Source organism: Lemur catta, chromosome 5 (assembly GCF_020740605.2).
Source record: "Lemur catta isolate mLemCat1 chromosome 5, mLemCat1.pri, whole genome shotgun sequence".
Taxonomy (NCBI): domain Eukaryota; kingdom Metazoa; phylum Chordata; class Mammalia; order Primates; family Lemuridae; genus Lemur; species Lemur catta.
In genome coordinates this window covers 35,685,105-35,708,941 of record NC_059132.1, presented here as the reverse complement: position 1 = coordinate 35,708,941, position 23,837 = coordinate 35,685,105, and the positions used below count along the sequence as shown (strand labels likewise).

The 23,837-nt window shown below is 51.3% G+C and overlaps 1 protein-coding gene across 2 annotated transcripts in view; it reads right to left on the bottom strand.

Moving 5' to 3' along the window:
- Positions 1-3,855: 3,855 nt before the first annotated feature.
- Positions 3,856-23,837, bottom strand: part of ACAD9 (acyl-CoA dehydrogenase family member 9) — a 33,718-nt gene continuing 13,736 nt past the window's right edge. The window contains exons 6-18 of one of the 2 annotated variants that reach the window (XM_045551511.1): positions 23,736-23,814; positions 22,167-22,341; positions 19,115-19,188; positions 13,586-13,661; positions 12,077-12,147; positions 11,695-11,814; positions 10,241-10,369; positions 8,156-8,235; positions 7,311-7,437; positions 6,982-7,059; positions 6,237-6,365; positions 5,635-5,707; positions 3,856-4,422 (exon numbers count right to left, since the gene is read on the bottom strand). In XM_045551511.1, coding sequence (XP_045407467.1) covers positions 4,322-4,422; positions 5,635-5,707; positions 6,237-6,365; positions 6,982-7,059; positions 7,311-7,437; positions 8,156-8,235; positions 10,241-10,369; positions 11,695-11,814; positions 12,077-12,147; positions 13,586-13,661; positions 19,115-19,188; positions 22,167-22,341; positions 23,736-23,814 — 1,312 coding nt within the window. In that variant the 3' untranslated portion in view covers positions 3,856-4,321. The remainder of the gene's footprint in view (positions 4,423-5,634; positions 5,708-6,236; positions 6,366-6,981; positions 7,060-7,310; positions 7,438-8,155; positions 8,236-10,240; positions 10,370-11,694; positions 11,815-12,076; positions 12,148-13,585; positions 13,662-19,114; positions 19,189-22,166; positions 22,342-23,735; positions 23,815-23,837) is intronic. The other variant, XM_045551512.1, reaches the window with a different exon arrangement.

The following is a 23,837-nucleotide window of genomic DNA, read 5'->3' as shown; positions in this document are numbered from 1 at the left end:
GAACTGGACAGGCCCCGTCAGGCCATAATCGTGTAGATCAAGGTTCCTTACGACGTACCAGAACTGCGTAACTGTGCTCTCAAGAGAGGTGAAGACGAGCAGTTGTCCAGGGCTGGGAGCGCACCGGGCAGAGGCTGTTAGTGGACTCATGGTTTCTTTTGGGGGGTGGGAAGGTGCTGAGATTAGTTTGTGGTGCTGGCTGTACAACTCTGTACGATACTGGCTGGTCACAGTGGCTCATGCCTGTAATCCTAGCACTCTGGGAGGCCAAGCCAGGAGGATCGCTTGAGCTCAGGAGTTCGAGACCAGCCTGAGCAAGAGCGAGACCCTGTCTCTACTAAAAATAGACTGCTGACATGGTGGTGCGTGCCTGTAGTGCCAGCTACTTGGGAGGCTGGGGCAGGAGGATCACTTGAGCCTAGCAGTTGGAGGCTGCAGTGAGCTATGATGATGCCACTGCACTCTACCCAGGGCAACGGAATGAGACACTATCTCAAAAAAAAAAAAAAAAGAAAAGAAAAGAAACCCATAAGATACTAACATTCACTAAACCATACGCTTCAAATGGGTGAATTTTATACTGCTTAATTATATTTCATATATCTGTTTAAAAACAAAAAAACACAAAAATGACTCATGATTATAGGCCTCATCATGGACAAGTTAAGGAAACGTGCATGTGTTCTGGGGACGTGTGAAGCATCCTGACAGCCCATCAGTTCTGCCACGTGCAGGACCCTCCCGGCCTCATCTCCAGCAGGGTGGCTTGTCCTTGAGCAGGGGGTGGCACGCTTTTTCTGTAAAGGTCCCACTGGGAAATATTTTCAGCTTTGGGGCCAGAGGGTCTCTGTTGGGACGGACTGTGCCATTTTAAGCAGCCATGGACAGCATGCAAGTAAGTGAGCCTGGCTGTCTGCCAATAAGACTGTCTTTATGGACACTGAAATTTGAATTTCATGTACTCAACCTGTGTTGTGAAATATAATTTCTAAAAAGTTTTATTGTAATCATTTAGGTATGTGAGAAATGTTTTAGCTTGTGCGAGGTACCAAGATTGGGGGTGGGGGTGGGGTGGAGTGGCCCAGGGCTGTGGTTTGCAGACCCACTCTGCAGGCGTGCCTGCACACAGGGGTGCCCTGTTTTGTTTTCTGACCAAGTGCAGCTAGCAAAACGCTTGTTGAAGAGGCCAAACCCACACCGACTTTCTGCATCCTCCCTCTGGGTTGCACCAGCTCTGCCTACCCAGCTTTTGCTCCAGGAGGAGGCCGGGGTCGGGGGGTGAGGTGAGCAGGGGGTGCAGGAGGCCCCTGCAGCTGGACTCCAGGACTTGGAACTTTCCCTTCTGCAAGCATGAAATGCCACAAAGCAGAGAGGCAGGACCTCATGAGCGCCCTTTTTGTGTGCCTGACCCTCACAGCCCTTTCCACACCACCCTTGTCCTGCCCCCGCCACAGCGGGGTCACAGATGTGGCAGCAGCTTGAAGCTTGCTTTGATGAGTTGTGCAAACCTGCCCTGGGTCATTGCTGGGTGCTGGAGGGTCCTAGGCTGTCATTTCTGACACCCGAGCAAGTTCGTGCCGGGCTACAGACGCAGGGGAAGGCTGGGGAGCTGGAGTCTGGGCTCTTGTGCTATTTGCTCAAAGATAGGCCCCAGAGCCAGCAACCACAGGCAGATGATTCACGGACAGGCAGGACCTCAGCCCTGTGGCCACCAGGCTGCCTGTGCCTGTGAGCAACTTCCTGGCTTGGTTTTCACACAGGCCTCCAATTCTGAGTCTGGGCTCTCCTGGGGCTTTCTCAGCTCCGACAGGGACAGGGACAGGGACAGGGACAGGCCTGGCAGTGAGGGGTCTGCAACACTGGGACTCAGGGGTGGGGGGACACCAGTGGGGGCTTTCTGAGCCTGCCCTGTTTGCCTAGTCCTCTCTGCCTGGGCAAAATGCCATCACCCTTATTCTAACTCTTCTCAACTATTTGGAAGGAGGAGGGGCAAATTGTGGGGGGCAGGCAGCGAATCCATCTCAACCTATGCATGAATTAGCAGCAAGCTTTGATGTTACTATTCCAACAATATTGGACCACTTGAAACAAATTGGCGAGGTAAAGCAGCTGGATAGATGGGTTCTGCATGAATTAAATGAGCATCAGCAGAAAAATCATCTTGAAGGTTGCGTTTCTTTGCTGTCATGACATAAAGGAGAACCATTTCTACACTGTATTGTTATGTGTGATAAAAAATGGATTCTTTTTGACAACTGCAAGCATCCAACACCATGGTTGGATAAAGATGAAGTGCCGAAACACAGTCCAAAATTGAGTATTTATCAAAAAAGGCTACTGGTGTCTGTTTGGTGGTCCAGCACTGGTATTATCCACTACAGCAGATGTCTACCAATTGGATGAAACGATGAGGATGCTTGTGATGAAGCAGCCAAGATTGGTCAGCAGAGACAGGCCAATCCTCTTGCAAGACAACGCTCAACCACATGTCGCACAAACAAGGCTGCTCAAACTACAGAGGCTGAACTTGGAAACTCTCTGTCATCCACCATATTCACCAGACCTTGCACCAGCTGTCTACCACGTCTTCCAAGCTTTGGACCACTTCTTGTAAGGAAAAATACTCAATTCTCAACAAGCTGTGGAAAACGCCTTTTGCAATTTCATCACCAGTCTCCAGCCTTCTTTGCTGCTGGCATAAACCAGCTACTGTTGAGATGGCAGAACAGTGTCAATAATTTAGGCATATACTTTGATCCAGTGTACTGATTCTTGATTGAGATATAATGAACTACTACACTTTTGATCCTAAACCAGACATTTCATATTTAATTTTCCATTCTGTGTAGAATGCCTCCTTGCCACCATTAATTATTAGCCAACAACAACAAAAAATTTTAAGTTTCACTGGAAGTTATTTCCAAAGTCACAGTATTTGTAAACTTTCCGTCCTTTTAAGATTAGTTACCAAAACCCTGGCAGAATCCTCAGGCCAACCCTACTAAGCCAGCTCAACTCTCCACGCTTCCAACGTCACGGCAAATGAGGACACATACTTCACTGGGCACATGAGGAGGAAAAAGAGCAAGCCTGGCCTCCTCCTTTCCCCCCAAGGCAACGTCTGCAATAGCTTTCTGGAGCCCTAAACCTCCCAGAGACCAGTCCAAAGCTTGGAAGCCTGCCAGAGCGGCCACACGGGGACCCCGGGACATCTTATAAGAACAGCAGAAGGGAGCCTGGAGGAAGGCGCGGGCCTGTTGGTGCAGCCTGAAGACACTTTCTCACTGTCTGTTCAAGAGCAAAGGCCAAGACTGGGGAATCACTTGAGGCTAGCAGTTCAAGACCAGCCTTGGTAACACAGCAAGACTCCCTCTCTATAAAACATAAGAAATATTAGCCAGGTGTCGTGGTGCATGCCTGTAGTCCCAGCTACTTAGGAAGCTGAGGCAGGAGGGTCAGCTGAGCCCAGGAAGTGGAGGCTGCAGTGAGCTATGATGACGCCACTGTATTCCAGAGGGGCCAAAAGAGCAAGACCCCGTCTCAAACAAACAAACAAGAGTGGAGGCCAATCTTTGCAAAGAAACAAAAGCCCTATGTGGGAATAAGTATGTGCCAGGTAGTTCCCCCATGTCCTGAGAAGGATTCAACACAAGGACTCGTAACCCTAGGGCACCGTGGCCTGGCCTGTGCACCTGCTCCTTAGTGTTCTGGGCCCTAATCTCAGAGGGTGAGGGCAAAAGAGACCCAAAGCCATCACAAAGGGTGCTGGCTCTCACAGTCGTGCTGTCTTCCATTACAGGCTGGTTCTGAGTATTAGTATAACTAGTACAGCAAAGGCTAGAAGTACACAAACTGTGACAATTTATATTCTTTGTTAAATGGTTCCTGCTACACGTTTTAAGCCCATTTGCTTCTAGTTTAAATGAGTGACACGTACACAGCTTTCAAGCTGTTTCTTAGAGAATGTATGACTATCCATGCCTGAAACAGGCCCCCATCGGCCTTGCACCATGGAGGCAGCAGCACAAGCCCGTCTCCTCTGTAATAACTCCTAACTGTCACAATACCCGCCAGTTCCCGGTGTCAGCCATCCCATTCTCTCTGTCTCTCAGTCCAGAAGCCGTGACCCTGCTGGATAGCAGTGCCTACAGACTAAAACCTGGAAGAGCTACTCAAGTCAGGAGGAAGGCTTTCTGGTGTAGACTGGGAACAAATGGCTCAATTTGTGATAAACCCAATTTATCCACCTTCTGAAAAAAGAATCAGAGTTGTCCATCGACGGGTCATGGCCTGGGGGCAGGCGGCAGCACTGTCCCCTGCTTCAGGATGTCCTGTCCAGAGGGTGGGCACAGATATAGGTTCGCTTTTCAAGGACCTGCTGGGAAACTTTCTTAATCTGCTCATCTAGGTTTTCTGGAGCATCTGGGAGGGAGAAAGAGAGGGAGCGGGTGATCTTTCTGCATCACGAGCATTTTCAACAAAGTCGCCCTCCCACCGTGAAGCAGCCCTAAAGGTGATCCCTCCTCCAAACCCCCAGAAAGTGACTCTGGGCTGCAGGAAGAGAAAGGGGTAGAGGCTTTCTTGAGTAACAAAGGACTCATCCCGTTAATTTCCAAAAACCCAAGATCTTGTGGGGGTGGAGTTGGCCCTTGCTCAGTAAATGGCCTGTTTGCAATTCTAGCCCATTGGAGGAGAAACCATCATCACCCTCCACAGTATCTAACTGTACTGTCAGCACTGTGGGGGGTGCCCAGGACACCCCTGTGGCAAGGACCTGCAAAAATTCATATGCCGCTCTCCTCAGTGAGTGCCACAATGCTGGCGGCCTCTCCACTATCACCTGGCAACAGGACCGGGCTCAGCAGGGGACACAGATCCAAAGCCTTCAGGCCAACAGGACTGTAGGATCAGAAGTAGACTTTGAACTGGGCATTCCCAGACATGGTCAAGAAGCTAAGGAAGGCCGGGCGCGGTGGCTCATGCCTGTAATCCTAGCACTCTAGGAGGCTGAGGTGGGCGGACTGTTTGAGCTCAGGAGTTCGAGACCAGCCTAAGCAAGAGTGAGACCCCGTCTCTACTAAAAATAGAAAGAAATTATATGGACAGCTAAAAATACATATAGAAAAAATTAGCCAGGCATAGTGGCGCATGCCTGTAGTCCCAGCTACTTGGGAGCCTGAGGCAGGAGGATTGCTTGAGCCCAGGAGTTTGAGGTTGCTGTGAGCTAGGCTGACGCCACAGCACTCTAGCCGGGGCAACAGAGTGAGACTCTGTCTCAAAAAAAAAAAAAAAAAAGAAGCTATGGAAGAGTCAGCACATTCCACGCACACTGAAAAGCATGAGCAAGGCCCCTCAATTCTTTAGGGCCAAGGCATGAGACATGGGGCTGTAGCACATTGATTCTGGCTGGCGTGCAGCGGTAGAGACAGGCATGCTGGGCAGGTACCAGCAGGCCCAGCACAAGGGCTCTGCACTTGCTCGGTCTAAAACTGCCTTGATGAATGGGGCAGGTGCCGTGTGCGGGCAGGTCTTGCCCCGCAGGCTCTGGGAACCTGATGGGGTCCAGAAATGGCTCCCCAGCAACAGGAGCCAGGAGCTGGGTCCTCCCTTCCCTCCCGGAAGACACCTACTTACACTTGTCTAGCTGAGACAGGCTGAAGAGATTCTGGAAATAAGCGTCCACACAGAAGATGTTGGCCAAAAGAACCTGCCAGAACCCAGGTCAAAAAGGATAACTGCTTGAGAGCCCTGGAATCTGGCCTCTGAGCTTCAAGAAACCCAGCCTGTCAGCCAAACTGGGTGGCCTGACAGGGGTTGAAAGGCCTGAGAAGTCACGCAGTCTTGGGTTCTAATTCCAGCCCTGACTCCCAACTACCCCATCCCCCAGGGCAGGTTACGCAGCATCCCTGAGCCTGTCTCCTCTGAGAGGCAGCCATCATAACCCTGGTGTCTGCAGGCTACTCCAGGACAGTGCACGTGGGGGTGGGGTGCACAGTAGGTGCCAAGTGACAGCATTTCCTTCCTCTAACTCGGCGAGGAATGTGTAGGGGCTGCCCCTCGGCGGGGGTGGGGCAGGCAGACCCCAAACATTCGAGGACTCGACCACCACTGGGTGCCACGGCCTCTGCCTTCTGGGACTACCAGACAGGGCCTCGCCAACCACCTCCCTCCCTCCCCCACAACCAGCTTCGTTAAAGTGCAACGGGACAAAGGCCACCTGTGCAGGGCAGGCTCACCTCGTGGTCATGGTTGCGAAGCCCGATGCGGACGGAGCGGCTGGCCCGTGACAACACGGCCGTCATACCATACAGGTTGATGAGGATGTTGGCCACCCGCTTCATCACCAGCTGCTCTTCCACGATGGTCTGGGAACACAGGGGCTCAGAGTGGGGACCTGCCACCTGGGATGGACCCCGCCCCCACGGTTCCTGTCCTGGGGTGCGTCTTTGCCAGTCTCCGAGTCTCCCTGTGTTCCTTGGGAAAGTGGGGCCATTGATGTCTTTCCCTTTGGGTCACAGGGGCCAGCTGACAGCTGCCTTCTGTTTTCCCTTCTCTTTGGTCTCTCTAGATTCGGGAAGGGGTTAAGGAGAGACCAGTTCCCAGAAAGCTGGCTGAGACCAGAGGCCGATGCTCAGTGTGCGACTGTCACCTTCCCCAGCAGGAGCCCCACCAGCAGGTCCCCAGATTTAGGCCCCATGGAGGGCCACCCTCCCAATTCCAGGGAGACTTTCTTCACCTGGAAGGTGCACAGGAAAACACCACAGAAAACCCACATAGCAGGGGTGCCCATATGCGAAGCTGAGTGGCCTCTGGGACAGGAAGACATAGCCAGCCCAACCTCCCCACCTCATCCCTCCCTGGGGATCAATGTTTCTATTCGAGGCCTGGAGCCAAAGGCAGACGCTTGGCACAAAGTAGTCTCGTGGATGCTGGCCGAGTCGGAGGGCCCGCTGTGCCCCAGGCCTGGCAGGGCCCAGTTACCTTGCCAAAGCGGAGCAGCAGCGTCTCAACAGTCCGGCCGAAGTAATACACATTCTCCTCGAGCTTGCTGGCACTGTCCTGTTGGGCCAGAAGACAGGACCCAGGTCAGCACCTCTTCCCCACAGTGCCCCATCCTGTGCCCTGGGGACAGCACACAGCCCAGGGCTCTGGGGCCCAGATGGGGTAGGGGCATCGGAGGTGCCTCGGGCTAGCTGGTGCTCCCCAACTTCCCCTGCACTAGCCCAACCCCCAGTCCGAGCCCTTCTGAGATGGGGACATCTGGCAGGAGGGCACCCAAGTAGAGGGGTACACCAACTAGATCCACTCACCGCAAGACTGGGGTGCACAAGTCCAAGTTCACCTGTCAGCCCCAAGTCCACAGTGCGGCCCAGAGAATCCCGAAGCCTCTGGCCAAGAGTCTCCATGATTGTGATCACACGGCCCCGTTTAAGCTCACTGCAGAAAGTCCACAACCCCGTGACCAGAGGCCATGCTGTCGGCTCCTGCTGTCCAGCAACACTGCCCCTCGACACCCTTCTTCCATGCCCCTCCCTTGGCCCAGACGTGCTGGGCCCCAGGCTGCAGGCTGACCCCCCAGCCCGTCAGAGAGCTGCCATTTGCTTGGGACAGCGGAGTCACAGCCAGCTTCCCTGCAGCTGTCTCCCACTACGGAGTCTGCAGAATGCTACCAGCAACCTGTACTTGGGCTCCAGCAGAGATCTGATTGCTCTGCCCCTAGGACGGGGTCGAGGGGTGCAGGAGAGGCAGAGAAGAGACAAATTGGTCTGATGTTGGCCTCAGAGCCTGACAACTGTTTGAGGGACATCTCTCATTCCTCAGGTTCTGAGAAACCAGCTGCCCTCAGTGTGGGGGACAAGAGCTACTGGAGATGGAGGAGAAGGAGTTCAAATTGGGGAGGGAGGGTAGGTGGCCATAGGATAGGGCAGCGGGGGCTTCCCTGGGCAGCCAGTCCCCATCGCCCACAGGGAAGGCAGCTCCCAACCCGGCTTCCCAGGCCCTGCGGCAACGGCAGCCTGCGGGTGAGCACTGCGGGGCTATGCCAGGCTCCCCACCCCCCAATCCCAGGACGAGGCAGCTTTTTCCTCTTGCCACTCAGACTGGCCTCTGCTGCGCAGCTGGGACCTGAGGAACAGACAGTGGGAACGGCACCTACTTGATCCTCGCAGTCAGGATGCGGCCGGCGTGCTGTAGACCCGTCAGGGCGATAAACATCCGGAGAATCTCATTGGTTCCCTGTGGGCAGCAGTGTAGCGGTCAAAGGCTGCCCAGTGTCAGGCAGCCACGGTGGTGCCGTGTCCAGGGCTGTGACCAGGGGTCAGGGACGAGTGGAGGAGCTGACCAGACAGTGGCCTCCCATTGGGATCTACCACCAATCCGTGACCACGTCTCCAGCTCCCTTTTAAAATGGAAACCAGCTTTCCCTGGGTGATGACCTAAGGGTACCGATGGCCGGGGCACAGTTAGTGCCAGGCAAATGTGCGCTGGCCCCGGGTCGAGGCCAGATTCCTCAGGGAAGCTACAAACTGCTGAGCAGCAGCAGCTGGGAGCTCCCCGTGCCAGGTGTCCACACGTGCACTAACCCTCGCCACCTGGGATGCCATCCAATGGCTGTGAGGGGCCGGTGGGCTTCTGCCCACTGTGTACAACGGCACTGTGCATCAGAACGGTGCAAGGGCCTGACCCAGGCCATGCAGCCAGCACTGGGAACTGAGGACTGTCCCCTACAGCCAGGCTGGCACCACTAACAGGGAGACTACTACTGCAGAAGAAGAGAGAACGTGGAGGCCTCCAGGCAGGACCACCCCCAGCTCTGAGCAGTCTCCAGACGGGAGCCTCTGCCCCACACTGAAGGCCCTGTGCCCACGGCCTTGGGCCTCCTGAACCCCTGTGGACCACACCACCCAGCACGGAGCCTGACGTTCCCAGGTGGAGGGAAGGACTTTTGGAGAAGTAGTCCTGGGCCAGCAGGGCTGTGACATGCCTGGTGCCCTCAGGCTGGCCCTCACCCCATCTGTCCAAGGGAGAGAAGATGGTGAAGACCTGTGGCCGAGGGGCCTTCCACTGGGATGTCCCAGGAGCCAAGACCCACGCTCCCGAGTCTGAGGACACCCTCCTACAGGCAGAAGCTGCTCAGGCTCAGGCCCTGCCTGCCTCCTGCACACACACAGCCCTCTCAAGTGTAGCCTCTCCCCCTCCCAGCGGGGCATCCTGGCCTTGGTCTCACACCTGCCTCCCATCCTCCTCGTTAGCCCCAGCGGGACTTTCCCAGAACACAAATACAACCAAATCATTCCCTGAACAAAAGCTTTTTATGGCTTCCCCAATTCCTCTGCTTGTTAACCAAGGTCCTCTGGCTACTTTTCCAGTCTGCCTTCCCATCCACCCTCTGCACACACCCCCGCTACCTGCCCCAGCCCGCCTAGCAGGAATGACTTCCTTCCTCTCTCTCCACTCACCTGGAGCTGGCAGGTCCATCCCGTCTGGGCCTGGCAAGCTCCATTTCCCTCCCCTCGGCCCAAGCTGCCCTCCCATAGCCCTGGTCAACATCTTTTCTGCCCCTAAGGGCCACGTGCACACGCTCCACGAGACTCCAACTCCCTCCCGGAGGACGCCCACCTCCTGTCTCCCATCCTGCTTGTATTACATCCTCCTCCGTGGGCAGCCATGCTGCACGACCAGAACACAGATGCCCGAGTGGTCTCGTGGCCCCAGGGGCCCTCCACTCTGGCACACACGAAGTGAACCGACTCTCTGGGCTTGTGCCTTCAGAGAGCAGCAATAATGACAGACGTCGGTCGGGAGACCTCAGGGGTGGCCCTGTGGAACTGCCTCAATTCACCGAGAAGGAAACCAAGACCTAGAGAGTGCGCACTCAAGGCACAGCAGCGCTGGGGTTGAACCCTGGTCCCCTACAAGACCTGTTTGTCCCCCATATCCAGCCAGAATATGGCAGAGAAGACCCGTAGCTCCTCACCAGGAGGCCGTGGGCTCAGTGGAAAGGGCCCTTAGGAGTGGGACCCTGAGCGAGCTGCTTGACCTCAACTTCTCCCTCTGCAAAATGGGGTCTATGCAGGGTTGCTAAGAGGATCCAATGAGAGAACACACAAGCCAGCAGCTGTGGTGGGCCTCTGCTGGGCTCTTAGCAGCATCTCCCAGGACCAGGAGGGTCAGGGAGAGGAAGGTGGGGACGTCGGTGGGGGGTCCACAGCACAGTGCCGCTGGCAGCAGGGCCACTCACCTCGAAGATGAGGAGGATGCGGGTGTCACGCAGCATGCGCTCGTACGGGTAGTCCCTCATGTAGCCTGAGCCCCCGAGGATCTGCAGCGCCTCACTCACGCACTGCCAGGCAGCCTCGGAGCTGAACACCTGCCACAGGCCCAGGGCAAGGTCAGCACAAGGATGTCACTGCTGAATCCCTCCCAAAAGGGGGACCGATGCTGTGGGGACCTGGATGGCTGGAGAGGAGTGGGCGGCTCTGCTCAAAGAACCCCAGGCTCAGGGATAAGACCCACCTAGGGAGAAACTCGATAGGTTACCGCAGCAAGTCCTTTGTCTTCCTCAACCACACTGACTAGCTTGTTGTCCCCGCCCACCATGACCTCTCATACTGCTGGGCCTTCCTTCACCCCTTCCACACCTGGCTCAACTCAAAACTGACCTAAGATCTCACCCTCTCCAGGAAGCCTGACCTATCCCCACCCAGCCCCATCCGCCCTCAACAGCCCGTCCTGCACAGCTGTGACTTATTTCTGCCTGCACACTGTGACCATCTCAAGGACAGAGACGCTGTCATATTTAGCTCCAGGCTTAGCACCTGCAAGAGGGCCACCTCACGGGCAACCAGTGAGTATCTGCGGTTCTTGTTGAAGGCTGACAAGATGGGATAATAGAACACATGCCTACACACCCAGCACACAGCACACCTCACACCCAGAGAAGACTGACTGAGACAGAGTAACGGTCTTGACCTTGTAGGTATATTTCCTGCCAACACCAGGCTGTTCACTTCTCTAAGCTGACATACCTCTCACCATTTCTCTCAAGAGCTCAATTCCAGAGACCGGTTTAAAAATAGTTTGTGGGTCTCCAAGGAATTAAGGGAAGAAAAAAGAAATACAATTTGTGGGGAACCAAAGCAGGGTTCCCCCAAAAGTGGAGTGGCCATCTTTTTTATTATAGCTAAAAAAGCATGCCCCCAAATACAAGAAAAGTAACAGAAAACTCTAATACTGACCTCAACCAAGTATTTTATTTTTAAAAGGAAGTTTTGATACCCATAAGTAGGAAGGTCATAAACTCAGAAACACAGTCCTTCCCACGAGAGCCAGCTGCCATTTTATGCTAATACAGTGTTACCATAATGGTATGTTTTCTCCATTTGCTGTAAACCACCGGTCAACTGGCGAAAACGTGGCATAAACCGCACCAGGGAAGCACGGAGCTGTCCGCCAAACTGACGCTTGACTGGGCACTGTTCTTGGTGGCTTCTGCCCAGCTCCCCCTTAGGGGCCTGCCTATCCCTGGAGCACTGCACAACGTGGGTGTGTCATCAATACTAGCAATGACAAACTGGCCTATAAACTAACAAGAAGATGGCAGGCAACACGGCAGGTCTGAAAGGCTGTAGAGAAAGAGCTTTGCCGAGTCCGCCCCCAATGCCAGCTCTCAGCCCTCTGGTTATATGACGTTACCTTCACCATGGCTGCCTCGATGGAGTAGTCAGGAAACCCTGGTTGGTCCAGCAACCCTGCAGTGAGGTAGGTCATACTTTCCATTACGTAAACTTTCTGAGCCATCAGTGCAAACTTTTCCTGGAGTGTGCAGAAAAAAACACAATCAAAAAGCAGTTTCCACGTGCTAAGACCCAAATCTGCCAACCAGTAGAGAAGGTCATTAAGTCAGAAGCCTCATTGCCCAGGAGGGGCAAACCCAGGCATTCCTATAAAGAAACTGCAGTAAATAAACCCTTATCTAGCCTTCCCAAGTCACGTGGGTCAGCGCTACAGAGAAACCAAGACCACATCTTTCCCGGGCACATGGTGAAATCAACTGACAGCACTCGGCCGTCAGTACCTGAATTAGTCCAAATTCACTGAGATTCCTGTTGAACTGCTTCCTCGTGCAGGCATATTCAGCAGTCATTTCTGAAGAAGAACAGAGTTGTTAGAAAGAACCAGAACACTGCTGGTTGTTCTAAAGATTTCCTCAGGCTACCATGGTTTCCCTTTAAACACTCAGGCAGGGCCGTGAGAAACATCCTGCTGCAATGAACCGCCCTGAATGCCAGCGACCCGGCTTTGCAGAGCGCGAGGTCAGAGCCAGGGCTGCCCCCTCCTCGTGATGCCCGCACACGGCGTTCTCTCTCACACACAGATTTGAATCCTGGCACTCGTTCTTACCAGCTGGTGGCCTTGGGCCAAGTGCTTCACCTGGCTGCACAACACTACCCACCTGAGTCACTGCGAAGATGACATCAGACAGAATCACAAAGCCCGGCACGCAGAGCACCCCAGACAGGGGCAGGGCAGGCCCGCACCCAGCACAGTGATCCTGACCCAAGCAGGATGGGCAGCCTGGCCTGGAAACCCAGGCCTGGGGCTTTAGGGTATACAGTCGTGAATACAGGCTGAGCTCGGAGGGCCCAACCCAGGCATCAGCACCCCCAGCCCCATCTGCAGCCCATGTTCTCAACATGCCTTTACATGTGTGACGCGACCCCACGTGTACAGATTTCTAGGCTGTGGGATCTCATCAGAGGTTCTGCATCCTTTGGGGGGCAGGCTGACCATTAAGAGCCCCCCGAAGCTCTTCACTGAGTTTTCCAGACAGGGAAGCTGAGGCCTGGAGTGGGGAGAGGCCTGAGCCCCGAGTCTGACAGGTTTAGCTTTAGGTCCAGGTGCATGGCCTCCGGCAAACCTCAGTCTCATCTAAGAAATGAAGGGAAGAAACCAAAACAAAGCCTCCATGTGCCCACTTTGCCCTGAACTCTGACAGGCCAAGCCAGAGCCTGGCACCAAAGAGGAATTTCATCAAGCCAGGAGTGCACCGTCCCTGGCAACCCCCATGTCCCTGCTGACACTTCCGCACAGCTGAGAGGTATAGGGCTGTTTTACGTTCAGTGGCAAAGGAAGATCTAGGTGTTATGTATCCCGGCAAAAGGATAAAGGAAAGATCCAGAGGCCAAGGGATCTGGATTCCAAACCTGAACCCACTCCTCACCGGGGAAACGTGAGGATCAGAGCTGACATCTCCCAGTGCCTGGCTCACGGTGTGGTGTTCACTGGCAGCTCCGGCCCTGGTGGTCAGGCCAGCACACCCCTTCTACCTCTGGCAGAAAGCGGGTTCCCTGTCCCCTTATCCTCTGTGTATAGGCAAAACAGGACTGCTGAAAGATGAAGACTGGCGTCTGGGGGCAGGCCGAGTAGATTCACTGGTCTAAATGGCAGCCAAGATGCTAAGCTTGAGCAGGACCTCTGTCTAGGTGGCCTGGAAACGGCCTGGGGAAGGGCAGAGCCTCCCGGGCTGGAGTGGGGGTGCCAGGGACAAGATGGCCGCAAAGGCCCCTGTCCCCGACTTACCTACCAATCAGTTTCTTGAGCATCCCGGCCACAGCGCTGCCCATGCTGAACCGCCCGCTGTTGAGAATGTTCATGGCCACCTGCAGGGACAGCAGGAAAGCCAGTGGGCACTGAGGATGCAGGCGGAGCAGACCACAACGGCGCCTGGCCACTTTCACCACAAACTCTCTTGAAGACAAAGGTGAGTCTCTGCAGCACCGTGTGCCGGCATCCAGGCCAAGCTGGTCACCCTGTCCCCTTCGTGCTGGGAGAGCACAGTCCTAACACTTCAAAACAAGGTCGCTCAGCCCTGCTGTGGCTCTTACCAGCATCTCTGGAGTCACCTCCCCGCCAACACACACAAGAAAGGACATTGAACAAATTACTCCACAGGAACATGCCAATTCTCCTCATCCTCAGAGGAAGTGAGCAGAAACTAAGATTTATTGAGTATACACTGCAAGCTTGTACCTTCCCTACGAGGCTGCAGGGTCAGGACCCTCATTTCACTGACGAAGAACCTGAGGTTCAGAGTAGTGAAGTGATGCTGCCAAGGCCCCGAAGCCAGCGGCTGCCTGGCATCCAAGCCCTCATTCTCTCCTCTCAGGACGAGATGACCCCAGGGAACTCAGCCACACTCCTACAATAATGACCTGAAGACTTTGTCAGCTTTCCCCCTGCCCCCTCTATCTTCCTACCAAACTCAAGAGTCAGCAGCCTGGATGAGGGACAGGCACACAGCCCTGGTGTCACACACACTGATAGACCAAAAGGGCACAGACACCAACAGCCAGGTCCGCAGCAGGTGGTCAGCGGTGCAATAGTGGCCAGAGGGGAGTGTCTGAGTCCAGGGGGACTTTTGGTGTGGGGAGAGGGGACACTGGACGGCGAAGGATTCCCCAAGGAGACACCTGGGCTGGGCCAGGGATGGATGGGCAACACAGGCAGAGGACAGACATGTGTGAAGCCCTGCAGCCACCAGCTTGAGCCTCCTAAAGGACAGTTCTGACTCAATCTGGAATCCCCAAAGGCAGGGCCTGGGGGCAGAAAGGAAGACTGTGAACATGACAGTTTTCCTAAAAGCTCAACTTCAATGGTATTACTGCTTTTTGCTGAATGCTTGGTTATGGGTAACTTGGATTACTAAAACAGGTAATAGAATTTATGATAACTTGTTAATTAACCTGAATGGGAGAATCTCTCAAAACAGATCTTGTGGGGGGAAATAGGTCCTCAGGGATTGGACAGGTTAGAAACAACCTCTCCAAACTACTGGGACAGCTGATTCTCAACACTCTCCTCTGAGGCTGCTGAGAAATTCAGGGGACAAGGTCCCTGGGCACTGGCCCAACCTCCAGCACTGGTTGGAGAGGGGGCTTGGCTAAGTCACAGCACAGTGTGGGATGCAAACCCCACCCCTAGAAAGGGTTCAAGAGGATGTCTTCCCTGCCACCTCCCAAGGGCCTGCGGAGGTGAGGGCCCTATTCCCGCTAACCTCCAACTCCAGATTTCCTGTGTCTCAGGACTTGGGATGACACTGGCCTCTTTTAACCTGCCAAAGAACTATCAGGTCATTAAATATGAAATGTCCAATTTCAAATCCAAAGTGTAGTTTATTAAATCTCAAACAAGAAGCAGTGTAATTAATTGAAGTATATGTCTATACTATCAACACAGTTTTGCCATCTTAATAACGGTAGCTTGTTTATGTCCGCAGTGAAGAAACCTGGAGAGTGAGTGGCAATGAAACTGCAAAAGGCGTTTTCCACAGCTTGGTGAGAATTGAATAGTTTTTCTTGTAAGGAGTGGTCCAAAGCCTGGAAGAAGTGGTAGTCAGTTGGTGCAAGGTCTGGTGAAAATGGTGGATGACAGAGAGTTTCCAAGTTCAGCCTCTGTAGTTTGAGCAGCCTTGTTTGTGCGACATGTGGTTGAGCGTTGTCTTGCAAGAGGATTGGCCTGTCTCTACTGACCAATCTCGGCTGCTTAACCGCAAGCATCCTCATCATTTCATCCAATTGGTTGCAGTAGACATCTGCTGTAATCAACTGACCAGGTTTCATGAAGCTGTAGTGGATAATACAAGCGCTGGACCACCAAACAGATACCATTAATTTTTTTGATGAATATTTGGTTTTAGACTATGTTTCTTCACTCCATCTTTATCCAACCATTGCACTGAATACTTGTGATTGTCAAAAACAGTCCATTTTTCATCACACATAACAATACGGTATATTAATAGAAATGGTTCACCTTTATGTCGTGACAGCAAAGAAAGTCAAGCTTCAAGATTATTTGTCAGCTGATGCTTGGGTAATTCATGCAGTACCATCTGTCCAGCTTCTTTACCTCGCCCATTTGTTTCAAATGGTCCAATGTTGTTGGAATAGTAATATCAAACCTTGACGCTGATTCACATGTAGGTCGAGATGGATGAGCTTCCACTACAGCTTTCAGCTCATCGTTATCCACATTGGTCTCAGGTCACCCATATGACCCATTTTCAAGATTAAAATCACAAACCATTGACATACTGTGTATTCATCAGCCACGTCCTTCCCAAATGCATTGTTGATATTTTGAGCTGTCTGTGCCACACTAGTTCCACAAGGGAACTCATTTTCAAAAATAACATGAATTTTTGATTTGTCTGCAGTTTCACAAAAATTGCTCTAAAAAAATTTGAAAGATAATCACAAGGGAAAACACAGGTTTGCAAGACTGAGGATGTACCCTCACCAAAAAACAAAAAAGAAAAAGAAAGAAGTGTCAAATGTCAAAGTGAAATGTCAGAGATATCAACTGTCAAACTTAGTACTTAAGGAAATGGACATTCCATACTTAATAACCTAATAAATTCTCCTGTCTTTATTCTCATTTCCTCTTTCAAAAGCTAGCTCATAGTTTTACGAATAAAATTCAGTTTATAGCCCTTTCATAGTTTATGGCTAACCTCATTTAAATTAAAAAAAAAAAAAAAAAGGAAAGTAGGGTTTGAGCCTAGGCCTCCCTCTTGGGGATGGAAGCCCTGACAGGCCCAGCCCTGTGTGCAGAGGCCTCGTGCACCACCGGTCGGCCTTTCTGCTCAACCTTCCGGCCTCCTCCAGCCCTCCCAGCGCCCACATGCTCTGTCACCACCTGCACCGAAAAACAGCTTCCTCCTATAATGTTCACAACTACATTCTAGATCTCAACTTTCCCAAAAGCAAGATTCAATCCCTTCCTTCAACAGCCCCTGCCTGTCAGCCTTTCTGTCTTAAGAAGTCTGACTATGGATAAAATCTTCTGAGCACCACAGAGGACAAATGCCCTTACTTTTATCTCACATCCGCCTGCTCAATCTTCACTTGGCCTTTTACTGTTTTATGATCTCTGGAATCACTCCAGTGCATCATCACACCTTTCAGTATTTATGGCAAATTGCATCCAGTCTCACTAGCAACAAAAAAGAAACCTTCAGAAATCTATTTTCCTTTGCATATTGAAACAATAACCATTTTTCACCTATGACAATGGCCAAAGTTTTAAAAGATAGAGTTGAGAAAGACCAGGGAAAGGGGCATTCTCAGCCACTGCTGGGAGAGCAGACACTGCCTCAGCTTCCAGCAGGCAACACAGATCAAGAACTTAAAAAATGGTCACGCACTTGGAACCCATAATTTTACCAGTGGTACTTAAACTCGGGAAATAATTAGACGAGTTTGCAAGAATATGTACAAGGATACACGATGTGGTTCTGAGTAGGGAAGAAGTGAAGACAATGTTACAGGCACAATACTGGGGACCTGATGACATTAAATATGGTACAAAGTACAAAGAAATACTATGCAGCATCAAACATTATTAATACGTATTTACCAGTACAGAAAGATTGTCATGGTTTATTGATAAGTGAAAACACAGGCTGTAAAATATAACACATACACACACATAATATTTAAGCCATGTGTATTATTTTCAAAGCTCTAGAAAGAGAAGCACCAAAAATGTGAACAATGTCGACTTTCTTGGGGATGGACTTCAGGTGATTTGATTTTTTCTCTTTGTTTACCAATACCGTCTAGATTGGACGTAACATCTGGGCTACACGGACACTAAACAAGCCTATCCCTGCACACAGCCTGCCCCCATCCGTCCTCCCCCCTCTCCAGCCCTTTGTTCTCCATTCGCTGAGCAGCCTCACTGGCCAGGAGCTCTGGCTAATGGCGTCTCGTCTGATTCTTGTAATACCCTAGGAGGGGAGGGGGATTACTTTTGAACTCTGCCAAGGTGGGTGGGGTCCTCAGGACGAAGATCCTTGCCTAGGTCCCCCAGTAAATTATGGCACGGCAACAACAAAAAGGCAATTAGCCCAACATAAAAATGGGCAGAGGATTTGAAAAGATATTTCTTCCAAGAACATGTGCAAATTGCCAACAAGCACGTGGAAAGATGCTGAACACACTAAATCACCACGGAAATGCACATTAGATCCACAGTGACATGCCACTTCACAATCAATAAATGGCTAAAATTTAAAAATAGGCAATAACAAGTGTTGATGAGGATGTGAAGAAGACGGAACCCTCATACGCTGCTGGTTGGAATGTAGAACAGTGCAGCCACTGTGGAAAACAGTCCGGCAGATCCTCAAAAACCTAAATGTACAGTCACCATGTGACCCAGCAATTGTACTTCTAGGTATAAACCCCAAAAGAATTGAAAACATATTTTTCACACCAAATCTTTAACATGAATGTTTATAGCAGCACTATAGATAGCAACCAAAAAGTGGTAACAACCCAAATGTTCATTGGCTGATGAATGGATGAACAAAATGTGCTAGCTCCATACAAAGGAATATTATTCAGCCATGAAAAGGAATGAATTACTGATTCATGCTATGAAAACATCATGCTATGTGAAAGAAGCCCACCATAAAAGACTTCACATTGTATATGATTCCATTTACATGAGATGTTCAGAAGAGGCAAGTCCATACACACATAATGTAAAACTGTCAGCACCAGGGGATGGGCTAAGGGTCACACTGGGAGGCATGATGTTTCTTTTTGGCATGATAGAAGTGTTCTGGACTTACACAGAAGTGATGGCTATACAGTATGGTGAATATACTAAAAACCACTGAAGTGTATGTTTTAAAATGGTGAATTTTATGTTATATGAATCATCTCTCAGTAAAAATAAATCTGAGTCCAAAAGGAAAAAAAAAAAAAATTAGGGAAGGGACTCAAGTCCCAGGGTTGTGCAGAACCTGAGCTTCTCCAGAGCCCACTGGCCTGCTTTCTTGCACCTGCTAGAGAGGGAAATCCTAGCCCTCGGAGGCAAAGGAGGCCTTGGGGATGAAAGAAGATTCCCGATGCTTCCCGCAGACTCCCTACTCTAGACGTGAGCCAATCTTCCCCTCTCCATGTTTTGATTTCCCAACGGAGAACCACGAAAGGTCACCTGCTAGGCACGGGCTGGTCTGCTCCAAGCACAGGTGGACAGAAAGCCGACAAGCCGTACCATGAGATCGCACATCACTCCCAAAGAGCTGTAGCTGGCAACTCACCTTAAACCCATTTCCGACTTCTCCAAGGACATTTTCGACAGGCACCCTGGTGTTTTCAAAATGGACTTCGCAAGCTGAAACGTAAAATTGAAAACCTTATCTGACAACTGCAAACCACTCTGCAAGCATGCAATTTGTTCATTCATTTATCCATCCACTATTTGGTAGGACAGTACAGAAAGACAAAGTTCCTGTCTTTGTGGGCTCATACTCTGGTTAGGAAGACAAACTATAAACAAAATTACAGGTATTGCGATCAGTGTGATGGATGAAAAAATAGGGCACAGTGACAGAAGTGGTAGCTGGAGGGGTGGATAATAACATTCTTATTAAGGGTTATGTCAGACTTTTCTGCGACATTTAGCAGAAGTTTAAAGGATGAAAAACAGTCAGTCCTATAAAGAGGCAGAGATGCAACAATCAAAGCTAGAAGGAATAGCATTTCCTAATGTCTCAGGGTAGATTGGGATTATTGGTCCCAGTTCTTAACTCAAACACAACCGTATCCCTGCAAGGTATCTGTAGCTCCCGCCCACCCTGCCACCATGGGGAGGGATGGACTTCCCTTTCCTTGCTGCCTGATGCTGGGTGTGGCCACATGACTTGCTGTGGCCAATGGAATGCACCTGGCCCAACATGAGCAGAGGCCTGCAGGCCTTAAAAGGTGCTTTTATGGTTTGCTTGGCCCCTTGGGTGCTTGTGATTGTTGTAAAGAACATGCCCTGGGATGGTAAAGAAAACACACGGGCTCACCTGAACCCAACCCACAGCCGGAAGGAGGCAGGCTGCCCAGGCACCTCGGGACTACGAGAAAGCTAAATACTCGTTGCTGTGAGCCAGGTTCTGGGGGGTCTGTCAGACAGGGTTACTGCAGCGAGGGATGGCAGCAGGCCTTGGAGTGAAGAGTGCTCCACCTGCTGCGTGCGGGAACCAGACAAGGGAGCCTCGAATGGGATGCAGCCAGAGCGCGGGAGCTGTGGCAGGTGGGGCAGAGCCTGGGAAGGGTCTACACTGTTTTCTCTGGCAACGTGTCCTGCATGTTGTTATACAAACACGGCAGCTCCTGGCAATTTACGCCAGAGAAACTGAAGGCTCAGGACAGAGACGGTCATGGGGAGGGGAGCCAACTGGGTGAGGACACCCTGGGTCTTCTGACCTTTCATTCTATGACAATTGAACAGCTTGGATGGGAAAGGTGACGAAATCGCCAGCTCTGGCTGCTAGGCTGTATTCAAGCTAGTAGTACATGCCCTGCAGGACCAGCCCCCTCTCCCAAAGGCTCTTGTTCCCAGACAGGCTGTGGATGTAGGTAAGATCCTTCCTCCCTCTGACCTCACCTTGTGCCATTTGGCCCTCTCTCTCGGGGCCACTGCACAACGTCACCCACCCAGACTGCAGAGTGGACCACGTGCCTGCAGTGTGCTCAGCAGCAGCCCAGCCCCTCCCTTCCCCTTCTTCCCCACAGACACCTGAGTGAGCTCTCCATAGACACAAGGCCTCTATGCACGTTCCTTCCTCTGCTGGCACTCTCCGAGCGCTCGCTAAGCACACTAGTCCTGGTACTGACACTGCTGTGCGTCCACATGCACCCTAACACTCCATTCTCCCATCACGTCCACAAGGGGGGTTCAGTGATCACCCCTTTACTTTAGCTGACGAAACTGCTGTGCAGAAAGTAAACTAGCTTGTTCAAGGCCACACAGCCTCCCAAGAGGTGGGGCTCAGGTTACAGCTTGGGGCCCTTGGACCTTCCAGCCTGAGCAGTCAACATGGCAAACACCACCATCCAGAGTGCAGGGTCCCCAAAGATGACAGGACACACAGAAGCGTCCCCTCTAGCACAGACACTAGGAGACCCCATGGCAGAGTGGTTTTTTTCTTTCTTTTTTTCTTTTATTTGCTATCTTCTTCCTTCAGAAAAGGCAGACTGTTGCAAGGACTCCACAGCAGCACCAGGCAGGCCAAGGACAACTTACAGGACAGCAGGCTCAGGTGAACCAAGTGCTGACCAGGGACGCAGGTGGGCCTGGGCAGGTGGGAGGGGGAAGTTCCAGGCAGGAAAGCCAGGGGGTTTGCTGTCACAGAATGTTTACCTAGGACACCCTACTGCTCTACTCTTCCTGGTATCCACTGCCTCTCCCACAAGGCTGAGAGCTCGACCCTCTTGCTCACCTTGAAATCACCAATGCTCACTGCACTGAGAGGCAGTCACTGCCTAACTGATGAGTTGGTGTTGAGGAACTCACCTGCATTGCCAGAGAAGAGTCTCTTGTGGCATCCTTGATTTGATCTTGCTAAAAGGTTGACACTAAATCGTTTCTTTTTTTTTTTTTTTTGAGACAGAGTCTCACTCTGTTGCCCAGGCTAGAGTGCCATGGCATCAGCCTAGCTCACAGCAACCTCAAACTCCTGGGCTCAAGCGATCCTCCTGCCTCAGCCTCCTGAGTAGCTGGGACTACAGGCATGTGCCACAATGCCCGGCTAATTTTTTCTATATATATTTTAGTTATCCAGCTAATTTCTTTCTATATTTTTTTTAGTAGATACGGGGTCTCGCTCTTGCTCAGGCTGGTCTTGAACTCCTGAGCTCAAATGATCTGCCTGCCTCGGCCTCCCAGAGTGCTAGGATTACAGGTGTGAGCCACTGCACCCGGCCTATTTAAATCTTAAATGTTATTATTATATTTTTTTAAGACAGGGGCTCACTTTGTTGCCTGGACCACAGTGCAGTGGCATCATCATAGCTCACTCCAACCTCAAATTCCCAGGCTCAAATAATCCTCCTGCCTCAGCCTCCCAAGCAGCTGGGGCTACAGGAGCACACTACTACACCCAGCTAATTTCTTATTTTTTGTAGAGGTGGGGTCTCACTATATTGGCTAGGCTGGTCTCAAGCAATCCTCCCACTTTGGCCTCCCCAAGTGCTAGATCACAGGCATGAGGCACCATACCCAGCCTAAATCTCATTTTATCTTGGTATCTGGACAGAGCAGAGGTTCTCTCTCTCTCTCTCTCTCTCTCTCTCTCTCTCTCACACACAGAAGCTACTTACTGTTGGAGCCCCGAATGCCTAACTTATCTTCAGGTTTCCCACTAGTGACTCCACCAAAGTCTCTTTCTACTATGAATGCTGTGATTTTGTCCTTTACTGAGCCGTCAGAATTAGCAACTTCAGTCTTTGCAAACACAGTAAAAATATCAGCCGCTCCTCCATTGGTGATCCAGACCTGAGGAAAGAAAGACGGACTTTGGAGAAAACCAAACTCCTTCTCAGCTCCATCTTTGCTCACCAAGCTCCAGCTGCCAGTCAGACTTCAGGCCAGACATGCAGAGTCCTCAGCTCTGCAGAAGCCAAGCCTGTGTGAACAGAGAACGGGGCTCAGCCCAGTCTCCCCACAGCAAGGATTTTCCCAAGGGACACAGGTGGCCGGGGCAAGGGGCAGGGGCCGGGGGAGAGCAGCCAGCAGCCCAGACAGTCAGGCTCTACCACCAGACAACGGAGTTTCTTCAAGAACGAAGGGGCTTAGTCATTTCACAAGATATACACATATCAAAACACCATGTATATACAAATTCGATATATACAACGTTTGTTGGTTAATTAAAAAAAGAAGGGAGGGAGGGAAGGAGAAAGAAAGGAGAGAAGGGGTGAGAGGGGGAGAAATAAAGAGCCTGCAACAAGCTGCAATGTGTGGAACTCATTTGGATCCTGATTCAAGCAAATAAACTGTTTAAAAAAAAAGGTACAAAGCAATTAGGGAAATTGTGAATGCTGAATAGACAGTAAAGAATTATCAATTTTAAAATTATTTTGTTTTATTTTGTTTAGAGATATGGTCTTGCTCAGTTGCCCAGGCTAGAGTACAGTGGTGCGATCATAGCTCACTGTAGCCTCCAACTCCTGGGCTCAAACCCTCCTCCCACCTCAACCTCCCAAGTAGCTGGGGATACAGACACGTACCACCATGCCCAGCTAATTTTTCTTATTTTTTGTTTAGAGACAGGGTCTTGCTATGTTGTCCAGGCTGGTCTTGAACTCCTAGCCTCAGGCAATCCTCCCACCTCGGCCTCCCAAAGTGCTAGGGTTACAGGTTTGAGCCACCATGCCTGGCCTATAAATTTTAAAACATGATAATAATATTATGGCTTTGTTTTTCTTTAAAAATACTCCTATCTTGTAGAGACACATGTGGAAACTGCCACTGATGCAACCCAGTGGTGGTGATGCTCTCAGAAGAGACACAGCAATGTGAGCAAGTAACTGATGAAGCTGGGTGCCAGGAACATGGCATATGTTTGAAATTTTGTGTTAACAAAAAATTAAAAAACAAACATGTAAAATCAGCTGTAGTTAGTACTACAGAAGCACGTACACTCTGGAGCCAAAATGCCTTGGTCCAATCCTGGCTCTGCCACCAAAGAGACACAGGACCTGGAGGCAGGTCTGTTAACTTCTCTGAGCTTCAATTGCTTCTTCTGAAAGAGGAGAGCAGCATCACCCAGCAGGTGGTCAAGAGATCATGCACGCCCTTGACCATTCCTGGTGCGTGGAAAGCCGTCACACAGTGGTAGGCAAGGTTGTGACTAAGACCCTGGCAAGGCCATGAGGATGGGGCCCTACCTTGGAGCCGCTGAGGACATAGTGCTTCTTGTCTTCACTTAATGTGGCTCTGCTCCGGATGGAAGCTGCATCACTCCCACTGTAGAGACAAAAACATGTGGT